The sequence below is a fragment of the Pristis pectinata genome, chromosome 21, assembly GCF_009764475.1.
Source record: "Pristis pectinata isolate sPriPec2 chromosome 21, sPriPec2.1.pri, whole genome shotgun sequence".
NCBI classification, from domain to species: Eukaryota; Metazoa; Chordata; class Chondrichthyes; order Rhinopristiformes; family Pristidae; genus Pristis; species Pristis pectinata.
The window spans coordinates 746166-764973 of NC_067425.1; the positions used below are offsets into that span (position 1 = coordinate 746166).

The 18808-nt window shown below is 41.7% G+C and overlaps 1 protein-coding gene across 11 annotated transcripts in view; it reads left to right on the forward strand.

Annotated features, from left to right (window-relative positions):
- ncor1 (nuclear receptor corepressor 1) overlaps positions 1 to 18808 on the forward strand; it is a 288134-nt gene that overhangs the window by 26648 nt on the left and 242678 nt on the right. For all 11 annotated transcript variants that reach the window (XM_052035511.1, XM_052035515.1, XM_052035517.1 and 8 more), the window contains exon 3: positions 12214 to 12332. In XM_052035511.1, the coding sequence (XP_051891471.1) occupies positions 12214 to 12332 (119 nt within the window). The remainder of the gene's footprint in view (positions 1 to 12213; positions 12333 to 18808) is intronic.

Sequence of the window (18808 nt, forward strand, 5' to 3'; positions counted from 1 at the left end):
TACGTCTGGCCAGTATTAGACGACTCAAAATACATTGCCCACCACTTGTCTGGATTAAATTCCATCTGCCACCACTCCACCCAACTTTCTAACTGATTTGTGTCTGTATCCTTTCACAACCTTCTTCGCAACCTACTACTACACGAAATTCCAATTTTATTTACTACTATTCCATGTTTATTTACTATTCCTAAGAGTGTAGGTCCAACGTTTTTAGCTGTTTGTGATAGGGCAATTCTCTCATCCAGGATCACTAAATCTCTTCTGCCTCAAATGCTGTATATCCTTTCTTAAGTAAAGAAATAATTGTACACAGTATTCCAGGTGCAGCTTCAACAGCACCCTGTACGATTAGAATAATAATTCTCTATTTTTAAACTTCACCTCCCTTGCAATAAAGGCCAATCTGCCATTTCCCTTCCTACTTCAGAATCAGGTTTATTATCACTGACATAGTTTGTGAAATTTGTTGTTTTGTGGCAGCAGTACAGTGCAAGGCATAAACATTACTATAAGTTACAAAAAAAAATAAATAGTGCAAAAGAGGAATAATGAGGTAGTGTTCATGGACTGTTCAGAAATCTGATGGCAGAGGGGAAGAAGCTGTTCCTGAAACATTGAGTGTGGGTCTTCAGCCTTCTGTACCTCCTCTCCGAAGGTAGTAACATGAAGAGGGCATGTCCCAGGTGGTGAGGGTCCTTAATGATAAATACTTGATGCAACTGCCACTGTGATTCATGTACAAGAACACTAAGATCCCTCAGCACTCCACTCATTTACAATCTCTCTCTTTAGATAAGTCTTCTGTTAGGTTCCTCTTATCAAAGTGCATGACCTCCAATTTTCCCACACTAAACTCCATGTGCCATGTTTTGCCCATTCATTTAATCTATCTGTATTCTGCTGCAGAATCCAGATATCCTCATTGCAGTGTGACCCATTTTGTGTCATCAGCAACCTTGGATACTTTATACTCTGTCCCCCTTGCTAAGTTACAGTATTAACATAGATAATAAATAATTGAGAGCCATGAACTGATCCTTGCAGCACTGCACTAGTTGCATCCTTCCAGACTAGAAAAATGTCCATTTATTATGACTCATAACGAGAGAAGGGTGTGCACACACAGGTGGGGGGGGCAGTGAGGGGGGATGGGGGGGGGGGAGCTTGTGTGCCTACAGGGGGTGGCGAGAGAGAGCTTGCATGCACTTGTGTACAGAGAAGGAACAGTGGAGGGACGTGCTGGAGGAATTTGAGGGTGGGGAGATGGGAGCGGCTGTGGCATTGTCGAGAGAGGGTTTTGGATGGGTGGCACAGATTATGGATAAAAAAGGCAAGGGTAGAGAGAGGGGACTCAGATGCAATGGAAGTCGAATTTCCCCGCTTTATACTTGATCTGATACCTCATTCTCACTCACTTAACCTCTGTGTATCTCTGAATTCCTCAGTTTGCTTTCCCATCTGGCTTTGTATCAACAAACCTGAATATATTATATTTGATTCCTTCCTCTTCATCATTAATAAATAACAGATAGCTGATGCTCCAACACTGTGCCCTGCCATAACCCCATTTATTCTTATTCTCATGCATTCTTTTAACATTTCCCTATTCTTGCTAACATATTGTGCCCATCTTCATGAATCCTTAATATATGTAATACCCTTCAGTGTGACACATTTGTGAGGTTCAGAAATAGTACATTAACTGGTTTGCCCTTACCAGGGTACATAAAATTGCAAAACATTTTTCCCACAATTGGATTTTGGGCTAATGAAAATCAACTGGAAAATGCTGGGCCTATTCAGTAGGTCAGGCTGCGTCTGTGGGAAGAGTAAAAGAGTGAACATTTCAGGTCAATGACACTTTGACATAACTCTTTCTCTTCCTACGGATCCAGCCTGATGGATGATTATTTCCAGCCTTTTCTGGATTTTGGCCTACCTTTTCTCTCTCCTTGAAGTCTTCAAGTTTTAATAAAATTCCAATATTGAAAATCAGAGTGGGCTGTCAGTCAGTGATTTTGCTGTATGGGCTTTGAGTCTGATCCATTTGCTCTTGCTGCTTTTAATATTCCTTTTTTTCCAAGCAAAGACTTTGGAAGGAGTATTTTTTTGTATAATTCAGCAAGTGTTTCTGCCATTTTAATGGCTTTCTGACTACATTTTCTAATCTGCCCTTGCCTTTATTTAATGGATGCCTTGAGGGGATGTTTGAACCTTTGACCTAATTGTGCTGCAGCTATACATGCTATCATTTAATAGGTCACTGGCTGGTTTGAGTATTCAGTATTGAAAGTGTCAATAAAATACGCAAATTTATTTGGAAGATGTTAAGTATTGGGGGAGAGCATTTTGGAGATGGTGACTATAACTCCTTGACTTTTACCGTAGCCTTGGAGAGGAATAGACGCAGACGATATGGGGAAGTACTTAACTGGGGGAGGGGGAATTATGCTATTAGGCAGGAACTTGGGAGGGTAAATTGGGAACAGATGTTCTTGGGGAAGTGCACAGCGGAAATGTGGAGGTTGTTTAAGGAATACTTTCATGGGGCTCTGGTTTGGTTTGTCCCATTGAGGCAGGGTAAGGATGGTAGAGTGAAGGAACCATGGTTGACACAAGATGGGAATGTCTTGTCAAGAGGAAGAAAGAAGCTCACCTGAGGTTTACAAAACATGGATCAGACAGGGTTCTGGAGAGGTACAAGGTAGCCAGGAGGGAGCTTAAGAATGCTCTTAGGAGAGCTAGAAGGGGGCATGAGAAGTCCGTGGCGAGTAGGATCAAGAAAAACCCCAAGGCGTTCTACACATATGTGAAGAATAAGAGGATGACTAGAGAGAGGGTAGGACCAATTAGGGATAAAAGAGGAAACACTTGCCTGGTGTTGGAAGTGGTAGGGGAGGTCCTTAATACTTTGCTTCAGTATTCACTAGAGAGAGGGACCTTGTTTGAGAGGATGGCTGATGTGCTAGGGCATGTCACCATGAGGAAAGAGGATGGGATATATCCAAGGTTATTTACGGGAAGCAAGGGAAGAGATTGCTGCACCTTTGACAATAATCTTTGCGTTCTCACTGGCCACAGGAATAGTGCCAGATGATTGTAGAGTGGCAAGTGTTCCTTTGTTTACGAAAGGGAGTAGGGATAACCTTGGGAATTACAGACCAGTGAGTCTTACTTCATTGGTGGGCAAATTACTGGAGAAAATTCTTAGAAACAGGATTTATGGGCATTCAGAGAAGCATAGGCTGATTAGGGACAGTCAGCTTGGCTTTGTGAGGGGCAGGTCGTGCCTCACGAGCCTGATTGAATTCTTTTGAGGATGTGACAAAGCACATTGATGAAGGTAGAGCAGTGGATGTTGTGTACATGGGTTTTAGTAAGGCGTTTGATAAAGTTCCTCATGGAAGGCTCATTCAGAAAGTCAGGAGGCATGTAATCCAGGGAAACTTGGCTGTGTGGATTCAGAATTGGCTCACCCATAGGGTGGTGGTAGATGGAGGGTATTCTGCCTGGAGGTCGGTGACCAGTGGTGTTCTGCAGGGATCTGTTCTGGGACCCCTTCTCTTTGTGATTTTTATAAATGACTTGGATGAGGATGTGGAAGGGTGGGTTAGTAAGTTTGCTGATGACAGGAAGATTGGTGGTGGTGTGGATAGTGGAGAAGGTTGTCGAGGGTCACAATGGGACATTGATAGGATGCAGAGCTTGGCTGAGAAGTGGCAGATGGAGTTCAACCTGGTAAAGTGTGAAGTGATACACTTTGGGAGATCGAATTTGAAGACAGAATACATGGTTAATGGCAGGACTCTTAACAGTGTAGAGGAACAGAGGGACCTTGGGGTCCACGTTCATAGATCTCTCAAGGTTGCCATGTAGGTTGATAGGGTTGTTATGAAAGTGTATGGTGTGTTGGCCTTCATTGGTCGATGTATTGAGTTCAAGAGCCACGAGGTAATGTTGCAGCTCTTTCTAACTCTTGTTAGACCAAACTTGGAGTATTGTGTTCAGTTCTGTTTAACTCATTATGGGAAGGATGTGGGAGCTTTAGAGAGGGTGCAGAGGAGATTTACCAGGATGCTGCCTGAATTGGAGAGCATGTCTTATGAGGATAGATGGAGTGAGCTAGGGCTTTCTCCTTTGGAGAGGAGGATGAGAGGTGACTTGATAGAGGTGTACAAGATGATAAGAGGCATAGGTTGAGTGGACATTCAGAGACATTTTTCCCAGGGTGACAATGGGTAACACGAAGGGACATAATTTTAAGGTGAATGGAGGAAGGTATAAGGGGGATGTCAGAGGTAAGTATGTTTTTTTACACAGAGTGGTGGGTGCGTGGAATGCACTGCCTGCAGAGGTTGTGGGGGCAGATACATTAGAGACATTTAAGAGACCCTTAGATAGACACATGAATGATAGAGAAATGGGGAGCTATGTGGGAGGGAAGGGTCAGATAGATCTTAGAGCAGAGTAAAATGTCGGCACAACATTGTGGGCCGAAGGGCCTGTACTGTGCTGTAGTGTTCTATGAAGTAATGTAATTCTAACAGTGTCCTAGGACTGGGGAAGGACCGCAGCAAGCACCACAAATCCAGTGGAACTGTACACCTACAAACATACAGCAGTGTCCTTGACCTCAAATTTTATTTGCTGCTTTTAATATGCTAATTGGTGATCTTGAAACATTATAAGATCAGGAAGTGGGATATATTATTCAAGTCTTGCATTTCGTTGTGCTCTTCAGAGTTGTGTGGTTAAAACTAAGAAGAAAAAGTTATTTTATTTTAAATCTGTGGAGTAGCAATTATTTTGGGTTTTTTTTGCTGTTGTTTTCATATACTGGGAAAGAGCTGATTGTATCACTTTTGGTTTTGTATCTTGATTATTGCTGTCGATGATGTTGAATTCCTTGTGTCCCACCTCCAGTATGGCATTGTAGAATGATGCAACACAAAAGAATACCATTTGGTTTGTAATGAAAATAGAAAATGCTGTCTGACCTGCTGAGTTTTTTCAGCAACTGTGGAAAGAGAAACAGTCAATGCTTCTGGTCTGTGAGCCTTTACTAGAACTGGGAAAGGGAGAGATCTAGGAGAGAGGGTGGTGAGGAGTGGGGGGAATGAGTAGAGCAAAGTGTCTGTTGTAAGGCGAGTCCAAATGCCTTGATGGCATCTATATCAACACATTAAGCTTCTTGGTCTGTGTAATGAGTTGTTAATGGTAAAACTGTGGGACCTGCCTGGCTGGCCGGATTTATGAGTATGATAAGAAAAACTGAACCGATGTGATATTAAAAACAAACAATAGAACACAGGCACGGGAACAGGCCCTTTGACCCACAATATCTGTGATGACCATGATGCCAAATTAAACTGAACCTATCTGTCTGCACATGATTTGTATCCTTCCATTCCCTGCATATCTGTCCCTGTCTTAAGTGCCTTTTAAGTGCCACTATCGTGTCTGCTTCCACCTTCACCCTCTCACCTTAAAGCTATGTCCTCTATAATTTCTACCCTGGGGAAAAGATTCTGGCTGTCTACCATATCTATGCCTCTCATAATTTTATAAACTTCCAACAGGTCTCCCTTTAGCCTTCATGCTCCAGAGAAAACAATCCAAGTTTGGCCAATCTCTCCTTATAGCTAATAATCTCTAAACCAAGTAGCATCCTGGGTACATCTCTTCTGCACTCTCTACAAAAGCCTCCACATCCTTCCTGCAATGGGGCCACCAGAACTGCATGTACTACTCCAAATGTGGCCTAACCAAAGTTTTATACAATTGCAACATGACTTCCTGACTCTTATACTCAGTGCCCCAACCGATGAAGGCAAGCATGTGATATGCTGCTTTACCACATTATGTTGCCACTTTCAGGGAGCTATGGACTTGGACCCCAAGATCCCTCTGTACCTCAATGATGTTAAGGATCTTTCCATTAACTGTATACTTTCCCCTTCCATTTGACTTCCCAAAGTGCAACACCTCACACTTGCCTGGATTAAACTCCGTCTACCATCTGCCCAGTTTCCCAACCAATCTATATCCTGCAGTATTCTTTGGCAACCTTCTTCAGTATCCACAACTTCACTAATTTTAGTGTGATCTACAAGCTTACTAATTTGTGCCCTCTTTTATTGACATTTCCAGTACTAAGTACTCAAACCGAGCCAGTGACTTATTAAATTGCAGCATATACAGCTGCAGCAAAATCACATCAAAGAAACAACATTGGCTTACTCTCCACTCTTTTGGGACCTCGCCTGTGGCTAGAGAGGATACAAAGACCGTTGTCAAAGCCCCTCTGACATCTCCCTTATACCTTCCTCCAGTCACCTTAAAATTATGTCCCTTCGTGTTACCCATTGTCACCCTGGGGAAAAAAGTCTCTGAATGTCCACTCAACCTATGCCTCTTATCATCTTGTACACCTCTATCAAGTCACCTCTCATCCTCCTCCTCTCCAAAGAGAAAAGCCCTAGCTCACTCAACCTATCCCCATAAGATATGTTCACCAATTCAGGCAGCATCCTGATATATCTCCTCTGCACCCTCTCCAAAGCTCCCACATCCTTCCCATAATGAGGCAAATAGAACTGAACACAATACTCCAAGAGTGGTCTAACCAGAGTTAGAAAGAGCTGCAACATTACCTTGCAGCTCTTGAACTCAGTACATCGACTAATGAAGGCCAACACACCATACACTTTCATAACAACCCTACATGGCAACCTTGAGTCAAATGGCCTCGTCAGTGCCATCATGATTCCAGGGCTCCAACAGTTCCTTTGCTTGCCTCCCATAGCAGCCTGAGATGCATCTTATTAAGCCATGGGGGCTTATCCACCTTTAAGTCAAACATCCTACATTCATTTTCTATGTTCCTAAATTCTAGAATTTAGGAATGATATATCTGAAATAATTATTTCTAGCAGATGAATGTAGAATCTGGAAGTAGGTGTTGGGAATGTGGTGGGAGTAAAATGGATTGGTGTAACATTAATGTGGACGGGCACTTAATAGTTTGTGTGGACTCAGTGAGCATGCAAGACCTGTTTCTGACTTCATGGTCTAGACTACTTTTTCTGCTTGCTCCTCAAAATGCACATTCTGGAGACTATCAACAAAAACTATTGTGGTTACAAGAATTTGAATATTGGGTATCTGGATGTTTAAATTAAACACTTGAAATCCATTCCACATTTTTTGAGTTAAGCTTGAGAATCCTTTCTTCCTTCACTCTGCCCATTTCCTAATATCAGAAATTCTCTGCTGCCACTCTTTTAGGATTATGCTCATAGTAATTCTTGCTGTCTTGCATCAATCTTTGTGCCAATCTTTTTGTTTCTTTACAGGTATTAGGAAGGAAAGACTTAAGGATATGAAAAATGGAATATAATTTTGTCAAAGCATCCCAACTGCCATTTAAGCAAGTGAAATATTTGAACTATAGTCCCAGATGCAGTGTAATAAATGTGGCAACAATTTGCACATAGTCAGCTCTCACAAGCAATTGTGTGATAATCGAGATAATCCCTTACCAAATGTTGGTAAGGAATAAAAACTAGCCTAGATACTGGAGGGAACTTGCCGCCTCTTCAAAGCAGCACCTTGTAAATTGGTTTATTTTTCTCACGTGTACCAAGGAACAGTGAAAAACTTATCTTGCATACCGTTCATACAGATCAATTCATTACACAGTGCATTGAAGTAGTACAAAGTAAAACAATAACAGAATTCAGAATCAAGTGTTACCTTGGGATCTTTTATGTCTACCTGAGGGAACTGACTGGGCCTTGGTTTAATATCTCACCTGAAAATGGTGCCTCTTAACAATGCATCACTTAAATTTTTCCTTTTTGACTTGAAGAGTCTATAGGATTTGCTTTGTACTCTTTGTATCCAGAGAATATTTAATTTTTGTTTCATAAATGTCTCCATCCTTCCTTCAGGTGCTCTCTTATTTAGTGTTTGTAAAAGATCTGGGTTCCATTTTAAGTTACCCACTATTCTTAAATACCCCATACCCTGTACTTTCTTTTTTACAACTACACCACAGCTTCACATGCTTCAGCTTCGTCAATCCAGTAAACCAGTAGGGCAAATTCTATTGTAGTCAATACGAACTATGAGATTTGAGAGAGACCATACGAGAGAAAATTAGGGAGAATCATAAGAGTTTTTTTTAAGTATATGAAGGGAAAAAGAGTGACTAGGGAGAGAATAGGGCCTCTCAAAGACCAAGACTGAAGTCTATGCGTGGTGCTGCTGGAGATGGGCAGAGTTCTCAATGATTATTTCTCCTCTGTGTTTACCATGGAGAAAAATATGAAGACTTGGGAACCTGGCAAAGTTAGTGGAGATGTCCATATTACAGTAGAAGATGTGTTGCATGTGTTAAGACGTATGAAGGTAGACAAATCTCCAGGTCCGGACAATTTATATATCCAAAAACAATGGGAAGCTAAAGAAGAAATTAAGGAAGCCCTCACTGGATTATTTTCAACATCAGTATTCTCTGGCAAGGTGCCGGAAGACTGGAGGATAGCACATGTTGTGCCTTTAAAGCAGGGCAGTAAGGATAGACCTGGTAATTATAGGTCCATTAGCCTAACATCCATGGTAGGTAAGTTGCTGGAAAGCATTCTGAGGGATAAGATGTACTTACATTTGGAAAGGCAGGAGTTGATTAGGGGTAGCCAGCATGGCTTTGTGCATGGGAGATCTTGTCTTACGAATTTGATCGAGGTTTTCAATGAAGTGAAAGGAAGGTTGATGAGGGGAAGGCGGTAGATGTATATATGGATTTCAGTAAGGCTTTTGATGAGGTTCCGAGTGGTAGGCTGCTCTGGAAGGTTAGATTGCATTGCATCCAAGGAGAGCTGGCAAAGTGGATACAAAATTGGCTGGATGGTAGGAAATGGTATGGTGGAAGGATGTTTCTCAGACTGGAGGTCTGTGATTAGTGGTGTGCCCCAGGGGTTGGTGCTGGGCCTGTTGTTATTTGCCATCTACATTAACAGTTTGGATGAGAGTATATGAGGAATAGCTAGCAAACTTGCAGATGACTCTAAAATAGGTGGTGGTGTGGACAGTGAAGAACAGCGGGATCTGGATTGGCTGGGTAAGTGGGCTGAGGAATAGCAAGTGGAACTTAATTCATATAAGTGAGAAGTGTTATATTTTGGAAGGACAAATCCAGCTAGGACTTCTGCATTGCATGGAATTGTTCTGGGTACCATTGTAGAACTGAGGGACCTTGGAGAACAGGTCCATAGTTCCCTTGAAGTGGCAGTGAAGAAGGCTTTTGGCATGCAGGCCTTCAGTCAGGGTGTTGAATATAGAAGTTGGGAGGTTATGTTGCGATTGTACAAGACATTGGTGAGGCCATATTTGGAGTATTGTATTTGGTTTTGGTCACCCTGTTATTGGAAGAATGATTAAACTGGAAAGAGTGGTTAAAAAAAAGATTTATGAGCATGTTGCCAGGACTTGAGGAATTGAGTTTTAGGGAGAGGTTAGATAAGCTGGGCCTTTACTCCTTGGAGTGTTTGGAGATTGAGGAGTGATCTCATCAAGGTGTATAACATTAAATGGAGGCATAGATAGGGTGAGTGGTCTTTTTTCCAGGGTTGTGGAATTGAAAACTAGAAGATGCAGTTTTAAGGTTACAGGTGAAAGGTTTAGTAAGAACCTGAGAAGCAACTTTTTGTTTACACAGCAGGTGGTAGATGTATGGAACCAGCTGCCAGAGGAAGTTGTTGGGGCAGGTACATTAGATGCATTTAAGAAGTATGTGGATAGGTATATGGATGACAAGAGTTTTGAGGGATATGGGCCAAGTGCTAGGAAATGGGATTAGCTTGAACATACATCTTGGTCAGTACGGACACACATGGGCTGAAGGGCCTTTTTCCGTGCTGTATAACTCTATGATCTGTGTACAGTGGATGTCTAGAAACATTGTTCATTTGAAGGTTTTGATATGCAACTAGCGAATGTAGTGGCAAGCAGTTTGTTCTCATCGGTCCAGGCAATTTGTATTTCCCTTTCCTAGGGGCAGAATTGTTTCTTGTATTGTTGCACTGCATTGCCTGACACATTTCTTCCATGATTTTGAGGGCATATTGGCAACCAACATTAAATTTAGCAGGCTTGAGTTGCAGAGAGAGCTACAGCCACTACAAATTGCAAAGAGACCAGAGACCAGATAAATGTGCTGGAATGAAAATAAGCAAAAACTGTGGATGCTGAAAATACAAAACAAAAACAGAAAATGCTGGAAATACTCAGGTCAGGCTGCATCTGTGGGAAAAGAAGCTGTTCTGATGAAGGGTTTTTGACCTGAGACATTAGCTCTGTTTCTCTTCCCACTGATGTGGCCTGACTATATTTGTCAACAGTTTGACGTGTACGGAACCTTCAAATGCTCACTGTAAGGGAGGGGAAAGGAATGGTGTTTTGAAGTCCAAATGTGCATGCATTGGTAGTGTCCCTGGAGGCCTGTATAGGGATAATTATTACTTTTATCAGGCAGCACTACAGAGATGTTTCCAATCCTGAAAAATTGGTTCAGAACCCAGTGGTGCCTGTTTTACTTTGTTACAGTGGAAAACATGTTTTCTGTTGTTTTTCATTTTAAACTACACTTCTTTTATGCTTTGGTATACACGTTACAATAGTTGAACTCCCAGAGGCCAAAAAATCAGTATCTCCCTGTCCACCTGGCCCCCTTTAGTGTTGTGAACTTTCAAAAATCATATTTAGACATCTTTTAGTGTATAGAACAATTGGAAGTGATTGTATTATAGAATTAAAGTACAGCACTAGAGGAGACATCACTTTAATGTCTTTCTGCAGCATTGACCACACTGTCTCCATCAAGAACTCAAGGAATTTATTGTTCTCCACCCACTTCTCTTTTTCCACCAAACTAACTCTCAGGTCTCCCATTATCCCGGCCCAATCTTCCTTTACTTTTCTAACTTTATGTTAGTCAACAGAACTTTACTCTTCTGTCTCTTTATTTACTTGCATGCTTTTTGATAGTATGTTAGAAAATCCATGGTGCTGGATAAAGGAGATGAACTTGGCACCAAATGTAGCTGCCAGAAGTATAGAAAACAGAATATCAGGTCTCCCCGGTTAGCAAACATACAATGAATCTTTGCTATAACAGAAGGTTTAATTTAATTTCTTACTTAACAAAGGTTGCATTTGCTGCAATAAAGGGTAGGGAACACACTTGGATATTGCCACAGTTATGCAGCATGGAAACAGGCTCTTGGTTTATTGAACTAGTGCTGACCATCAACCACCCATTTACACTAATCCTATATTAATACAACTTTTTTTATTCTCGCCATATTCCTATCAACTCTCTCTTCCCCCACACCCATCTCCACCCCTGATTCTACCACTCACCTACACACTAGGGGCAATTTACAGTGGCCAATTAACCAATCAACCTGTGCATCTTTGGGACGTGGGAGGAAGCTGAAGCACTTGGAGAAAACTTACACAGGCACAAGGAGAACATGAAATCTCCACACAGACAGTATCAGTAGTCTGGATTGAACCCGTGTCTCTAGCACTGTGAAGCAGTGGCTCTACTAGCTGCACCACTGTGCTGCTCTAGGGAATTGTCTTGGGATCACAGGTTCATGAAAAACAGTAATATGTAAAGGTCTTTTGGGTTAATGGCCAGGAGTCTTTTGAATAAACAAGTTATTTAAAATAGGGAAATAAATCTGTCTTGAGCACCTGTGCTCTTACATTTGGCAACAACAGCTATTGGGCGAATGACTTGTATGCTTTAGTTTGTATGTGTCAGATTATCAAAGTAAGATGGTTTGCTTTGGCTTTACTGCAACCTTACTGGGAGGAGAGTGACTTTTGGCTTACTATCCATGGGAACTTCTAGTCCCCATAAAGGTTGAGGATTTACTCTATACGTTCTTTCACATGACGAAAGGTTTTTTAGGAACCTAACCTTTCATTAACCCGTGGAGACCGGTTAGGAACTGGCAGAACACAATGGAGATGGTAGTAATCATGGGCAGGGATGCTAGAGTTTAACAGCATCATAAAAGTGATTTTCCTGGATGCTCAGGTTTCCTCCCTCGTCTTTGGATGCAAGCAGCATTACCAGTTGAATGTTTAATTATGTTGGTTCACATAAAATCTGATTTGAGTCTTATTGTTTTGCAGGAGTTTGCAGTTCCAGACTATCGTTCTCATCTTCAGGATTCACAACTCTTGCAGCAGCAGCAACATCAGCAACTCCGAAGACGGCCTTCCCTGCTTTCAGAGTTCCATCCATCTGACAGGTGACTGGTTTTTAGCTTGCCTATTTGTGGTAGTTGGTGAAGGGAGAATCATCAATATTATATTTTTAAAAAATGGGATTCATAATAGGTGATGTGGCTGCCTGATCCTGCTCTGCCATTCTGTAAGGTTGTGACTTATGATCTTGACTTCAACTATATTACTGTCCCCATCACCCTTGATTTCCCTTTAGTCCAAAAATTTGTTCATCTTGGTTTGGAACATATTTTGTGATTTTGGTAGAGATACAAAAATTCATGATTGTATGAGAGGAGAAATTCCTTGGCTGCATCTGAAATGAGTGACTGTAGCTTCTGAAATTATGCCTCCTGGAGATAATTTTCCTTTGAGAGGAAATTCTTCTCAGCACCTACCTTGTTGCACCAGGTTGGTTCCTGAGATGAAGGAATAACATAGCAACGGTTGATTAAGTGGGGCCTACAATCATAGGAGCTTAGGAAAATTAGAAGTAACCTTTTGAAACATGTTATATCCTGATTGGCAGAGTTGATGCTGAGAGGATGTTTCCTCTTGTATCTGGAGCTAGGGGGTATAGTTTCAGCATAAGGGATTGCCCATTGGAATCATAGATGAGGAAGAATTTCTTCTTTAAAGGGTTGTGATTCTTTATAATTCTGTAGTCAAGACAGCTGTGGAGCAGGAGTCATTGAATATGTTCAAGTTGGAGATCAATGTGTTACCAAAACATTAGCACTTAATTAATGACATTGGACAAAGGAGAAGTAATGTAGACAGTATTTATTCAAAGAACTGGAGACAGAAATGCACTTACAACCTTTCTCAATATTACCTGTTACTGGCATCAGTAGATCAAGAGGCCTCTCTCTCATGTATTGGTCCTAAGTTTGTGCCACCAAATGAGCTTGAGACCCCATACCCTTTTCAGTTATTCATTTAATCTTGCTTGCAGACTCTGTGCTTATTTGTATGATATTACTTAAAGTAATACCCATCATGATCGACTTCCATACAAATTCAAAATCTGAATTTTGAGACACGTTCCTTCTTCCTAGTTCACGTAGCTTTTATCATTTTTAATTTAGCTCCTGCATATCCAAAGCTAGGTTTCTGCTGATACTGACTTTTTATTGCCTCTCTTCTCTATCTGAAGATAATTCCCAATGTTCTTGTTCCCTTCTACATTAGATGTAATTTGTGATCATTTGTTTCCTTTATCATCTATGTTTCCTTTGTTTGTTTGTACTTAAGCATGTGCCTGTGTATACCATTCTGACCTTTGTAATTGGTTCTTTCTCTTAGTACATTGCCTTGTGCTGTACCTAATTAGTAATAACAAGTTTAAGTTAATATTCATTCCCAGCCTGCTTGACTAACAAGGTTCAAGACGGGTATATTCTCATGGGCTTAATTAAATTTCTAAATTAAAGGCTCCTTTGCTTCCTATATGTATTGAAGTTCAGCGGAGTTGAGGATGGGAAGAGAGTGGTAAAGTGATATTGAGGTCAAGTGGATGTGCTGAATGACAAGGCAGGCTCAGGGAACAGATTAGCCTCCTCTTGCTACTGTTATATTTCTGTCAAGTCTCCTTGTAGTTTTGTATGTTTTAATAATATCCGTTTTTTTCTCTTCTCAACTCCAATAACAAGGCCATACTGCTTAATTATTTCTCCATTAGGCAGCTCCTTCATCCCAGAAATCAAGCAAGTGAACTTTCACAGAATTACCTGATACTAGCAAATACATATTACAATAAGCAGACCAAATCTATGTGCAGTATATCCACGGGTGAACTTACAAAGTTCTGTAATGTAGTAAGCCTTGCCTGCTTTGGTTGTCCATCCCCAAGCAATGAAGATTAATACCCCATTTTCCTTCCTTATGGTTATACCTGAATGCTAAATCGCTGTCTTTTGTGTCTGAAGATACCTAGATTTCTCCATGCTGCATTATTTTGAATAGAAAGCAACTATAAACCATAGTTTATAGTTGCTTATAGCCTGCTTTTCTGCATTCTGCTTTTATACACCAAAATGAATAATCTTATGTTTCTCCCTACTATGCTCATTTGCAGTTTCTCTTTGCACTCAACCTGTTGAATCTCTTTGCAGATTTTGTCCTTCTCACAATCTCCCTACTGACTTTGAGTTTGAGTTTCTGCAGTAACTCAGTGGAACAATTTTGAGCAACAGCACAGAACAAATATGTTCAGTGAAGAGAAACAATGTGAGCGAAATATCTAAACAAGCGTTGGTTAAAGGCAGTATTTCTAGGAGTTAATGTTAACGATGGCTCATTGACTAAATTCCAGAAGATTATTCCATGACATAATTGTCAAAAATGCCAGATATTGTGGTCTCTGAATTCATGGAATGCAAGCATTGCTGGAAAGATCAGCATGTGTAATCTATCTCTCATTGTCCTTGAGAACTTCGTGGTGAGCTGTGATCTTGGGCTGCTGGAGTCATGTGGTAGAGGTACTTCCACTGTGCTATTAGGGAGGGAGTTGCAGTTTTGATGATGAAGTATTTCAGTGTCAGGAAGGTGTGTGGTTTGGAGGGAAGCATGTCGGTAGTGATGTTTACACATGCCTGAGCCCTTGCCCTAGATGAATGAGGTCACCAGTTTGTGATAGCTATCAAAGAATCTCTGTGTTGTTGCACATCCTTCCAGGCTGTTTTTCACAATTGTAGAATGGTTACAGCCTGGAAGGAGGCCATTCAGTCTCTTGAGTTCTTACTGTAAGAGCAATCCAACTAATCCCATTTTCCCCATCCTTGATTTCTTTGCAGTTTCCTTACTTGTTTTACCTGTTCCCTTTTCAGTGCTGTAATTGAATATTTCTCAATTGTTACCACAGACAGCACATTCCAGACTTAGCCACCGCAAAGGAATTTTTCCTCGTGTCAATTTTGGTTCTTGTCCAAGTCACCTGTATTGTGTCCTAGTTCTTGACCTCTTCACCAATGGAAATAGTTTTTTGTCTATGCTTTATACTTTACATGATTTTGAATGTGTCTAAATTGTATCCTTTTTCAACCTCTTCTCTTCCAAGAACAACCACCACAGCTTCTCCATTCTATCCAAATGGCTAAAAATCCTTCCTCCCTTGAGTAATCCCTTCTCCAGCCTTTCTAAAGCCCTTTCATCTTCCCTAAAATGTGGCATCCAGAACTGTGCACAATATTCCAGTTGTGGATTGCATGCACGTGGAGCCATGATGGAAGATGCGCATGTTTGGAGTGGAGATCTGATCGTTGTCAACTTTGTCCTTGCTGATGTTGAGTATTGCTTGAATTGTACTCATTCAGGCACATTGTAAATATTCCTTCACACTTTTGACTTGGGCCTTTTAGACAGTGGCAGGCTTTGAGGATTTAAGAGGCGAGCATTTCACCTCTTATAGAGTCATACAGCTATATGGCTCAACTCTTCCATGCCGATCATGATGCCTGTCTATGCTAATCCCATTTGCCTGCATTAGACACATCTGTCTCTACTCCCTTCTTATCCAAGTACCGGTCAAGTGCCTTTTAAATATTCTTAATTGTTTCTGCCTCTTCTACCTCCTCTGGCAGCTCGTTCCATATACCCACCACCCTCTGTGTGGAAATCTTGCCCCTCAGATCTCCTTCAAATTTCTCCCCTTCCACTTTAAACCTATGTCCTTCATGATCTTATAAATGTCTATAAGGTCACCCCATAGTCTCTTCACTACGGTGAGAACAAACCCAGCCTATCCAATCTTGCCTTGTAACTAAAGCCTCCATTCTAGGCAACATCCTGGTGAATCTCTTCAGCATTTTTTCTAATGCTACTGCATTCTTATGCTACCACATCCTTCTAGTGGTGTAGCAACGCGAACTGTGCACAGTATTCTGAATGCAGCATAACCAATGTTTTGTTCAACTGCAACATAACGTCCCAGCTCTCATACTCGGTGCCTCGGCTTATGAACGAAAGCGTGGCAAATGCCTTCACCACCCTATCCATCTGCGTCTCCATTTTAAGGGAACTATGAACTTGCATCCCAAGGTGTCTCTGTACATCAACACTCCAAAGATGTATAATGGTGTATAAAATCATGAGGGGCATAGGGTGAATGCACTCAGTCTTTCGCCCAGAGTCGGGGAATCAAGAACTAGAGGGCATAGGTTTAAGATCAGAGGGGAAAAATTTAAGAGGAACTTGAGGGGCAACTTTTTTACATAAAGGGTGGTATCTATGTGGAATTAGCTGCCAGAGGAAGTGGTTGAGGCAGGCACAATAACAACTTTTAAAAGACAGTTGGACAGGTACGTGAATTGGAAAGGTTTAGAAGGTTATGGGGCAAATGCTGGCAAATGGGACCAGCTTGGATGGGGTATCTTGGTTGACATGGGCCAGTTGGGCCGAAGGCAAGTTTCCGTGCTGTATAACTTCATGCATCCCAAGGTGTCTCTGTACATCAACACTCCAAAGATCCCTGCCATTTACTGTATATTGGATGATTGGAGGGTGGCAAATGTTGTTCCTTTGTTTAAGAAAGGAAGTAGGGATAACCCTGGGAATTACAGACCAGTAAGTCTTTCTTCGGTGGTGGGCAAATTACTGGAGAAGATTCTTAGAGACAGGATTTATGAGCATTTGGAGAAGCATAGGCTGATTAGGGACAGTCAGCATGGCTTTGTGAGGGGCAGGTTGTGCCTCACAAGCCTGACTGAATTCTTTGAGGATGTGACAAAGCACATTGAAGGTAGAGCAGTGGATGTGGTGTACATGGATTTTAGTAAGGCTTTTGATAAGGTTCCTCATGGAAGGCTCATTCAGAAAGTCAGGAGGCATGTGATCCAGGGAAACTTGGCTGTGTGGATTCAGAATTGGCTGGCCCATAGAAGACAGGGTGGTTGTAGATGGAGCATATTCTGCCTGGAGGTCAGTGACCGGTGGTGTTCTGCAGGGATCTGTTCTGGGACCCCTGCTCTTTGTGATTCTTATAAATGACTTGGATGAGGGTGTGGAAGGGTGGGATTAGTAAGTTTGCTGATGATACAAAGGTTGGTGGTGTTATGGATAGTGTAGAAGGTTGCTGTATATTACAACAAGGTATTGATAGGATGCAGAGCTGGACTGAGAGGTGGCAGATGGAATTCAACCTGGAAAAGTTTGAAGTGATACACTTTGGAAGATTGAATTTGAAGGCAAAATGCAAGGTTAATGGCAGGACTCCTAGCAGTGTGGAGGAACAGAGGGATCTTGGGGTCCACGTCCATAGATCTCAGGGTTGCTGCGCAGGTTGATAGGGTTGTTAAGAAGGGATATGGTGTGTTGGCCTTCATTAGTCGGGGTACTGAGTTCAAGAGCCGCGAGGTAATGTTGCAGCTCTATAGAACTCTGGTTAGACTACATTTGGAGTATTCATTTCTGGTCGCCTCATTATAGGAAGGATATGGAAGCTTTAGAGAGGGTGTAGAGGAGATTGGCCAGGATGCTGCCTGGATTGGAGAGCATGTCATATGACGATAGGTTGAGTGAGCTAGAACTTTTCTCTTTGGAGAGAAGGAAGATGAGAGGTGACTTGATAGAGGTGTACAAGATGATAAGAAGCATAGACGAAGTGGACAGTCTACTTTTTCCCAGGGCGACAATGGCTAACATGAGGGGGCATAATTTTAAGGAGATTGGAGGAAGGTATAAGGGGGATGTCAGAGGTGAGTTTTTTTTACAGTGGTGGGTGCATGGAATGCACTGCCTGCAGAGGTTGTGGGGGCAGATACATTAGGGACATTTAAGAGACTCTTAAATTTTTACATTTTATTTACAGCGTGGTAACAGGCCCTTCCAGCCCAATGAGTCCGCACCACCCATTTTAAACTCAAATTAACCTACCCGTACATCTTTGCAATGTGGGAGGAAACCAGAGCACCCGGAGGAAACCCACGCAGACACGGGAGAACGTACAAACTCCTTACAGACAGCGACGGGAATTGAACCCGAATCGCTGGCACTGTAATAGCGTCACATGAATGATAGGAAAATGGGGAGCTATGTGGGAGGGAAGGGTTAGATGATAATAGAGCAGGATAAAATGTTGGCACAACATTGTGGGCTGAAGGACCTGTACTGTGCTGTAGTGTTCTATGTTCAAACCTTAAATTTCTTTTGTTAAACAAGGTTCCCTAATCTTACCATCTTTGCATCTTACCCTTACAAGGAAATGCTGACTCTAAAGTCCTACTATTTTGTTTTTGAACACCTCCCAATAATCAGATGTTGCTTTCCCCTCTAGCAACTGCTCCCAATCTATTTTCACCAGGTCCTGTCTTGTACTATTGAAATCAGCCCTCCCCCAATTTAAGATCCTTTTCCATGACTACCTTAAAACTTACTGAATTATAGTCTCTGTTTGCAAAGTCTACAAGTGACAATAAACCAATTCCATAGTAGGGCTCTTGAGTACTGCTTTTAAAAAAAAGCCTCATGGGTGCATTTTATGGATTTATTCCATCTAAGCCCCTCA